Source organism: Alligator sinensis, unplaced genomic scaffold (assembly GCF_000455745.1).
Source record: "Alligator sinensis unplaced genomic scaffold, ASM45574v1 scaffold169_1, whole genome shotgun sequence".
Classification (NCBI taxonomy): domain Eukaryota; kingdom Metazoa; phylum Chordata; order Crocodylia; family Alligatoridae; genus Alligator; species Alligator sinensis.
This window is the reverse complement of record NW_005841924.1, coordinates 484,482-493,847: the sequence shown is the minus strand read 5'-3', so window position 1 is coordinate 493,847 and position 9,366 is coordinate 484,482. Positions and strand designations below refer to the sequence as shown.

At 40.1% G+C, this 9,366-nt stretch overlaps 1 protein-coding gene across 3 annotated transcripts in view; it reads left to right on the top strand.

Annotated features, from left to right (window-relative positions):
* The window catches only part of MND1 (meiotic nuclear divisions 1), a 64,839-nt gene extending 55,817 nt beyond the window's left edge, over positions 1–9,022 (top strand). For 2 of the 3 annotated variants that reach the window (XM_014517741.2, XM_025198529.1), the window contains 2 exons: positions 6,716–6,760; positions 8,780–9,022. In XM_014517741.2, the coding sequence (XP_014373227.1) occupies positions 6,716–6,760; positions 8,780–8,886 (152 nt within the window). In that variant the 3' untranslated portion in view covers positions 8,887–9,022. Of the gene's footprint in view, positions 1–6,715; positions 6,761–7,677; positions 7,703–8,779 lie in introns of all 3 variants that reach the window. The other variant, XM_025198528.1, reaches the window with a different exon arrangement.
* The last annotated feature ends 344 nt before the right edge of the window (positions 9,023–9,366 follow it).

The following is a 9,366-nucleotide window of genomic DNA, read 5'->3' as shown; positions in this document are numbered from 1 at the left end:
CCCTCCCCCCAGCTCCTTCCACCACAACAGACTTACTAGCCAATGCTGCTCTCCAAGCCACTGGGCTGCACTCTTGGCCGTGTGCGTACTGCAGCTGTGTGCATGCACTGGGGGCATTAATTGGCCACATCAGGCAAAAAAAAGCCGATTGCCGATATTCTCAATTTTTCCTATATTGGTGCCGATCCAATATGGAACCAATGTATGTGCACCTCTAGCACCAAGTGTTGTGTGTACTTGACTCCAGTAACCTAGTAGGGCAAGTCCTGTCTTACAGCAGTACTGTACTTTTGCTCTAGACTGCACTGGTATTATTTTTCCTCCTTTATGGGTCAACTTTACTGAAATGAGCAAGATGCTAGACTGTGACTGGACCAATAACCTACCAAGAAAAACAGATTAGGAAACACTTGTACGCCTGGTCTCTAAATACAGTATAACAGAATAAAAGCTTTGAAAGGTTGCCTTTGACTGGTGTCATGTATGCAAGGTTGAGGGAAGAGGGAGCCATTTTACAGTATTTCTAACATAAGGAACTAATAAAAATATTTAAGAAAAGTATATGGAATAGCTTCAGGCAAACACTGATGGTCTTTGGAAGCAGTAATTGCCTCTGGGGGGAGATACAGTTATTGGATTTTGCAAGTGAATAACCTTTCTGTCCTCTGAAGGAAAAAAAAAAAGGACTCTCACTTAGCACTGGATCAGACCTTAGTCAGTGTGGTCACTTTTCCTTTATAAGCATACTGGTTCCTGTTTGCTTTATTTTTTTCTGCTCATGTTTGGGTAATAGAACAAGTGTATTCTTGGTTACAAAACAAATAATTATATACTGGGATTTTGAGTATAAAATTATTTAAGCTAAATATACTTTTTTGTATGTACACAAATCTAGTATTTGTGGTTTTCTCTTTATGTACATTGAGTGTGGGTTATAGAAATCTTGCTACTTACTGGCCCTGACAAAATCTATCAGACATTTTTTTTTCCAGAGATGAGATCTGGCAATCTGACCCTTTTCATAAGGGGCATGGGAGCCTGTGCTGATGAGACCTAACCTTCTTTTTCTTTTTCTTTCTTTAAAGGTAAACTGATAAAGATCTTAGGCTCTTTAAAGCACAGTACCAGAGAGGTATATTAGCTTCTCAATAGGTTTTTCTCAAGTGCTGCTATACTTCACCATATAGAAAGAGGGAAGCACTATTTTATACATTTAGACACACTTTGTTGCCATATTTTCTTACATATAACATATACTTTTTCCAGCAAAATCAGCCTCCCAAAATTGGGGTACATGTTTTAAGCAGCTAAGCTATTTTTGGCTGGAAAAGAAGCATGCCTAGAGATGCTGTATATGCCATGCATCTACCAAGATGGTGGAGTCCTGTGTTAGCTGTCTCGCCACAGCTATTGGCAGAGCATTATAGCTCTTGTACGAAGCCGCAAGTGACCTGCTGGTAGTATCTTGATGTGATTTGCTATGTGGAAGCAACACTTTATTTACAGGAACTTACATAAAGACCGACTTATAGTAAAGAACTAGCAGTCTTGCTACTGCCCTTGCAAAAGTCTAGGGCCTAACCTTGTGTGACATAGCACAAGTTGCCCTAAGAACACAAAGTATCCAGGAACAGGGCTAAGTTACCTGGCGTTTTTTAACTTCTACTTAACATGGAATAGAAGTAAATGTATGAAAAGGTTACTGTGGAGCAGTTGAAGTACAGTGTTACCCCTGCCCACCCTGCTCCCTTCACCTCCTCATTGCAACTCAGTGTAATTTGTTCATCTGCCCATGTCTTGAAGCTAAGGGTTATGACCCAACAAGGTAACATTTCTGTAACATTTTCTACTGTATCTACACTTTCACTTAAAAGGAGATATTTCCTTATGTGAAGATAAATTTATCAATGTAGATAGCTGCTGTAAATTGTTTTAATGTCATTTAAATGACAAATTCTATTTATGTCCATTGAATTTGAGTTTATGGCATTTGTGAACTTTAGAAGTATTGCAACATGTTTTATTATGTCAGCTGAAATGTAACAAAGTGCAAAGGACTCTTAGAGGGCACAATGGAATCATCAGAAAATGTGGGTGGTTTACGATTTATGGTTGCTAATAGCTTTGTAATACATAGCTACATATTTTTTTAAGAAATGCTCTTCACTCCGATTAAAATGGAAGATTCCTTTTAGAGTGATAAAAAGGTTCTGTTAAACTAGCAAAATAATGTTGCAAACTATCCTCTAAAATGATTCTGGTTAACCTCGAGTTAGCACCATCTCATTTGGCAAGGCAGTCATACCTTATAGACCAAGGGTGGGCAAGTACACGGGACTGTGTGCCACATAGGCAGTTTTAGGGAGCTGTCATGGGCTGGTCAGCACCCTGCCCCCTCGCAGCAGCCCAGAGCCTGCACACCAGCAGCCCAGACCTTGCAACTCCACACTGCCATCAATGCCCAGCAGCAGTTGAGCGCACAGCACTGGCTTGTCCTGTACTCACTTTGTACTCACCTCAGCTGGAGCAGACCAGCTCTGGACCAGCCAGGACCAAGGCGCACAGCTCTGACCCTGACCCTGACCCTGGCCCACCCTGCAGCAGCGGCTGGGCAGAAGCTGCTGCTAGGCACAGGGGAAAAGTAGCCACCTTCTCCTCACCGTTGCTGGGCCCTTCTTGCATCTGCCTGGAGCCCATGCTCAGGATGCCCTGTGGTGACAGTGGTGGAGAGGAGCCACAGGGCAGCCCAGGTGCAGGCTCTGGGCAGCTGCAGCAAGAAGGGCTCATCAGTGGCAAGGGGGAAGGTGGTCGCTTTTCCCCTACACCCAGCAATAGTTTTTGCCTGGCTGCTGCTGCAGCCAGGACCACTCATTGTGGGTGGATGGGTGGGTCTGGAATGGGCGCAGGGCAGCCTGGGGCCAGGGCTGTGTGTGCAGGTCCCAGCTGGTCTGCTTCGGTCGGGGTGGGTCTGGAGCAGGCGCGGCTATGGCTGGGGCTGTGTGCATGGGTACCCTGCCAGTTTCCATGGGGCCAGGGCCTGGTCTGCCTGGAAATGGAGTTCAGCCACGGAGTCACCCCAGCCCTGCTAGGTGCCCAGGAGTGGCGGGACATGCCATGGGCTAGATGGCACATGAGCTAAATGGGAGCAAGAGATCTGCTATGGGCCAGTCAAAGTCCCTCCACATGCTAGATTCGGTGTATGGGCCATATTTTGCTCACCCCTGCTATAGACTAACTCGTTCAACCTGTGAAAGTTCATGCCTCTGCATGAGTTAGTCTAGAAAGTGCCACCCTCCATTGCCTTTTGTCTAACTTTGGACTTAACATGACTAACTACCTCTCACCACCTCATTTGTATACCTATAAAATATGGGCTGTTACCCTGATCTCTTTGATTGCCCCATTATGTTGGGAAGAGTTTTTAGACCTTGAGGTTTGCAGTTGTGTTTTTCTGAATGCCAAGTGTATAATTTCTGCACTGTAGAGGTGTAAAGGTTTAGTGTAGAAAGCAAATTTGGTCCATTATTTTTTTCGAGGTGAAGGAAACAAGTCTTCCGAATGCAGAAAGCTTAAAGCCAGGACAATAGAAAATGTTACATACCCTATTTCCTTATTTGAATAGGGGATTAGGATTCATGATTCTTTTTATAGTTGCTGTGTCTATATTTAATGTCACTCTTGCAACATACAAAAGAAACCTTATTATCAGAATCCCAATTGCAGTGCTCTAGTTAGAGGGCACTTGCTCTTTCTTAAGAATTCTTGAACTAAGGGTTGCTAGCTTGTGAGCAGTATTGCAGCAGCTATTGTTTCATGAAGCTGAATTATATTTCACACTGTGAAAGTTGCTTACCTGAAAAGGTTGGGTTTTAGTTATTTTGCACGTACCTGGCAGCAGTTTTCCAGAGTGACTGGCAGCTATCTCCATGGAAGCCTGTTGATTTTCTGTGATCGATGACAGTGTTTCCCAACCTTTTCCAGTGCAAGACACACTTGCATTAATAAATTTTTTCTGTGGCGCACCTGTTAAGGCATTCCCCATTCTCATACCCATTGTAGGTCATTGCCATGGCAAAATTCTGTGGCACAGCTGTTCATTTCTGACAGCACACTTTTGTGCTGCGACACACTGGTTAGGAAACACTGATGTACGATTGTTTCTGTTAAGAAATCCATGAAACCTGCTTGCTGTGTTCACCAGGTAGCTTGCTCTGATGCTAGACATCTCTTGTTTAGCAAATGTAACTGTTTTGCTATGCTGAAGGGCCAGATCTTGAGCTTCCTGCTTGTGAACATTTTCTTTTATCTATTTACAAATTAGTCAAGTCCTAAATGTGTCCTGGAAAGGAAAGCTTAGATAGTTAGGGTAAGAAAGGGAATTTGGTATGGTTCTTTCTTTGATTTTCTTCTTTCATGTTTTTAGTTGACAGTTAACTGGTTCTGGTGGCTGATTCTCCAACATGCCTTAGTGTATTTACTAACGTTGGAATAAGTTACCTTTGCAGGTCACTTTTGCATATGTTTAGGTCATTGTTTCTGCAGTAGCTCTTACAAGTGACAAGTAGGAATTCAAACAAAAAACTGGCTTGTTTCCCTTTTCATTGCTTTATATCTAATGAGAGCCTGACAGGAGATTTAAAATCTTGCTAGTGGCTTTTTGTTTGTTTTTGGTTTGGGGTTTGTTTGTTTTAAGCCAAGGAAATATCAGGAATGTCAATTCTACTTTTGCTGGAGAGATTTACTGGATGATTTAAAGCACATATATTGTGTTTAGAGCCAGACAGGGAATGGGCTTCCCATTCCATGAAAGTATTTGACATTTCAAAAGTTTGATCTAAATCAAGACCTTGAATTTTTTCACATAACAGGGAAGGCAAGAGAAACTCCTACATAGACTGGTGTTCCCAGGGAAGGACCTAACCACCCGGCTGTTGATAATTTTGGAGTATTTGGGGAGCCTCTCCTTTCCAAGAAAAAAGAAAGCTTTTAGTTGCACTCAGATTGTTACTTGGCATACTTGATTTGAATGGGTTGGGCTGTTGAATCATTAACAAATAGAATGTTTCTTTAAAATTAAAGTTGGATAGACAAGGGGCTGCCAACCAATAGCCCAAGAGCTAGAAGATCCAGCTTGTCAAGTGACTCCATCCAGCCCACAGAACTGGGACATTAGTGGCAATTTGGCAATGGGACAATCGAAAGCATTTGGTTGTTGAGATGACTGGGTCTCAAGCAGCGGTCTGCATTAGGACCTAGCTGTGATGCTTCGGCCTGCTGCTTCTTAAAGGTTCCCAATCCCTGGAATAGACTTTAATAAAAATCAAAGCAAAACAAAAAGGCCAGATAGTTCATAAACAGTGTGACTAAAAATCTTTCCCCATTTTAACTGTTAACCTTTTATTCTCATACTCTTATGATATCATCATTTCTCTGTTGTATGCAGCCAGTGCTGGCATTATCACAGATGGAACTGGACAAATGTAGGAATGGGTAATTCTAGGACCAAAGGCAATGCAAAGGAGACTACAGTTTCTCAGGACAGACATGGCTTGAATTCCCAGTTTCAAAACAAAACAAAATGAAACAACCTCTCCTTACTATTTTTTTTTAACCTTTTGGGCTTGAGTTGTATATCCTAAACAAAAGGAGCACACATCCCTTTTTTCCCCTTTGTTAGGTCATCTTTTATAAAGAAAATTTAGACAGCTTAGCTATGATGTAGGCATTTCTCAAATTACTAAACTAACTGCTGCACCTAAGGTGAAATACTGACCGCTAATCTTCCGGAGTGCTAGCAGAGTGTTTGGCAAGATAATTAAATAAATCTTGCCCACAGTGTAATCTTTGACAATGAATACTCTGTGTGTGTGTGTTTGTGTGTGATTGTGTGTGTGTGTGTGTGTGTGTGTGTGTGTGTGTGTGTGTGTGTCCAGCATGGTTTCATGCTGACCAATGTAAGTGAATATTATGCAAGTACTGACAAGCCTACTAGGAATATTCAAAGTGTATGTATGTGTAAGAAGTATAATGATTCTGATAAATTCTCAAGTTAACCTATTTGATTCTGTTTTTTTCCAAGGAGGGCAAGAAGACTTAACAGACTGGTTTTTTTAGCAATTGATGTCTCATGAAAATAGCTGTAAAATATTTTCCTAAGTGGAATTCCTTTTTTTTTAAAGGTTTTGAATTCTCGTTTTAACATTTGTTCTCTAGAAACATAATTCTCTCTCCAGGTTATCAAAGACATTCTTAGATGGAGCCCCAAGAACCTTCCTACCTGACTTCTTGTAAGCTTTCATAGTCTGCACTCAGATTTTCCACAGACTATTGCAGTTGCTATGTGCTTTTTCCATGAAGAGTCATGCACACCTGTGATGCTATAGAAGTAAGAGTACTTAAGCCAAGTGCTTTCTCCAAACTGATATGGTTATCTCTGTCACTGTCCCAAGCCAGGAATCTCAGTCCTCCTATTTGGCAGTTCATGAGTCTTGCACAGATTCAACTGGAATTGTTTCATTTTTTAAAAACTCAGGGCACCTCAAACAGTATCTTCTGTGTTCCTTTGCCAGTGACTTTTCATACACCTACTTTTGGGCTTGGCTGAGCCTTAAAAATATAGAGGAATGGCTTCTTCAGTATAAACAAAACCCATCACCTTGAGCCTGCTACATTAAGTGACTGTTCTTTGTTCATACATGTTTTCTTTTTTTTTCAGGTCAAGCAAACAAAGTAGCCAAGGAAGCAGCCAACAGATGGACTGGTGAGTATACATTTACATTGGTAAACAGTTTCCAATTATAGTGCTGAGGCAAAAATCAATTCAAAGTGGTGGTTTGTAACCTACAAGGTGTTCTTAATTACATTTAATTTTTAACCTAAGATTGGCCTGGGTGGTAGGAGTGCAGGAAAGAAAAATCCCTAAAAATGGTTTGGTACAGATGCAGTTCCTTATGATTTTAAAGTAGATTCATAGAAGTGTTTCTCACAAATAACTCAAAATCTGACCTGTTTTATATGAAAACGCACAGCAGACTTCCTCTTTTAGTAGAAGTGGTGTAAGCCTTAAACTAATTTTTGCAATTGAATTCAACTCCTGAGGTCAGCAAATTTCCCTGGTGCTAGTAGTAAGAGTGGCACAGTCACACTTCCCTGAATATCCCCAAAATTGTATGAGTTGTTTTCTAACTGTTATCCTGCCTTAAATTTTCCAAAGATTTGTCTGTCTGTTTTTTATTGAGAATGCTTTGTAAAGATTTTGTTGTTGCTCTGCATCTGAATTCCAGTGTTTTTGGAATGATAAAGTTACTATTTTGGCTGAGAGAATTTCACTTGTTTTGTCCTCCAGTTTATATGCTGTTACAGTTTTGAAGATGGTCATTGCACTGATGTTCTTGTGAAATTATTTTAACCTATTTTTTAACCTTCCCATTTCCTGGTATATTTCATTTGTTCCATCTTTTATACTAAAATATGTTCTACAACCCAAAAAGAGTAGAAATGTCTTTTCTTTGTTCTAAAAAACAATTATGACTTCAGCAGAGAATTGATTGAACACTGTCTCAAATTATTGTAATACTAGCTTAACGTTCTTTGAAAGGTAAAATGCTACTATTATGCTAAAGACAAATATATTTGACAACAATTGCTTTCTTAATACTATATTTGAAAAATCTCCAGTGAGCTGCAAAAGGAGAAAACATGGGTATGTGTTCTTTTTAAAAATTTGTAACAAAAATGGTGTTCTATATTACAAAAATGTATTATTTGTTTCTGGTCATTCTTTGCTCAAGTTCAATGAGACACTACTGACTGTGGTTTGGCAGACTCTTTGTGTGTAAAGGAATTTGTTCAGCTTCATGTTGGCAAACTTAATTCAACAAGGGGGTAATAATGGGACAGTGTATTTGGGGTGATTTTCCATAAGGCCAGTATTTAAATTGGTTCACTGGTTATCACACAGTGCACCACTGGTCTTTTGAAACATTACAGATGGGAGACTGCATTGGGAACTTTAAAGTAGGTATTTTCAGGACATTTTAAGTGAGAGTTTTTTTTAAAACAGCACGTTGCAGAGGTGGGATAGACTTCTCATGGATTCTTTGGTGTGGCTGTACTAGACTATTTGTTTATACCAGTGCAGTCCATCTGGTTTAGTTACAACCTGCTCATTTCAGAGGCATGCATTCAGTTCTCCGCCTAACAAAACTAGAGGGCCATTATTACATGATGACTTCAACTGTGAAAACTGCTAGGCACCCGAGATGGGAAGGACATCTTATTCATGCTTGTTGATATGTTTTCAGTAGTTTTTAATTACATCTGACTGTTCCTGAAGTTTGAAAAATCTGCTGAAATGACAACTGGCACAAGCCAAGCTCTTTTTTTTTTTAAGGATCTCTTCGGTTCATCTTTTAAGTGATATTTTTGATAGGGTAAATGAAATATGGGCAGAATTTCATATTACATATAATGACATAAGTAATCAACAACTTAGTTTGAGCGTAGCTTTATTTTTACGTACACTCTCTTACTGATCCTGATTGCCCCTTTAGTATCTGTAGCAGAGCTCAGTTACTCCTAAAAGCAGAAAAAGTATTTGGCTTTTTCTTTCCTCTCTTATCCCTACCTGTTAAATGGTATGAAGCAAGTTGGCTAGTCTCAGTTTTTTGATCTTCCAAAGGTGAAACAAATAGAGATGATGAAAAGTTTACTGTGGCAAGGATTATGGTACTCTCCTCTTCTGATTGCTAACTTACATTTTTCTTCACTCTGTTCACAGATAACATTTTTGCAGTAAAATCTTGGGCCAAACGGAAATTTGGATTTGAAGAGAACAGAATTGACAAAAGCTTTGGGATTCCAGAAGATTTTGACTACATTGATTAGTTTTCAGTAATAATTAATGGCACAGTTGTATATAACCGGTTAAATATGTCTCAGCTGGCATTTATCTTTTTGGTTTCCCTCCAAAGAAACCAACCCAGCTTGTAGTAGTTGCACTTTTCGTCAATAAAATATAAAACCCGCATGTTCTGTTTCCTTTTTGCTGTCCTCTCTCAGAGTCCTTGACTGCAAATCACAATGTATCAGGTTGAGAGAGATCAAGTACAGTGAAAGGAAGGCTCTGCAGCGTAGTTGTCACAAAACCTTGTGGCCACTGATCGTAAGTCCTCTGTTTGGATTCTTCCCAGATCTTATGATCAGCAATCTAAAGAGGAGCAGAAGCTGCAGGGAGCTCTCAACTATGCATTTTTGGCAGGTTTGATTTCTGTGATGTGTTTATGAAATGGGAGTACCAGTAACATTGGAGTATATGGGAGAGAAGAGGTTTCGCTTGATCTGAGTGTTGAAATGCAGCAGGCACAA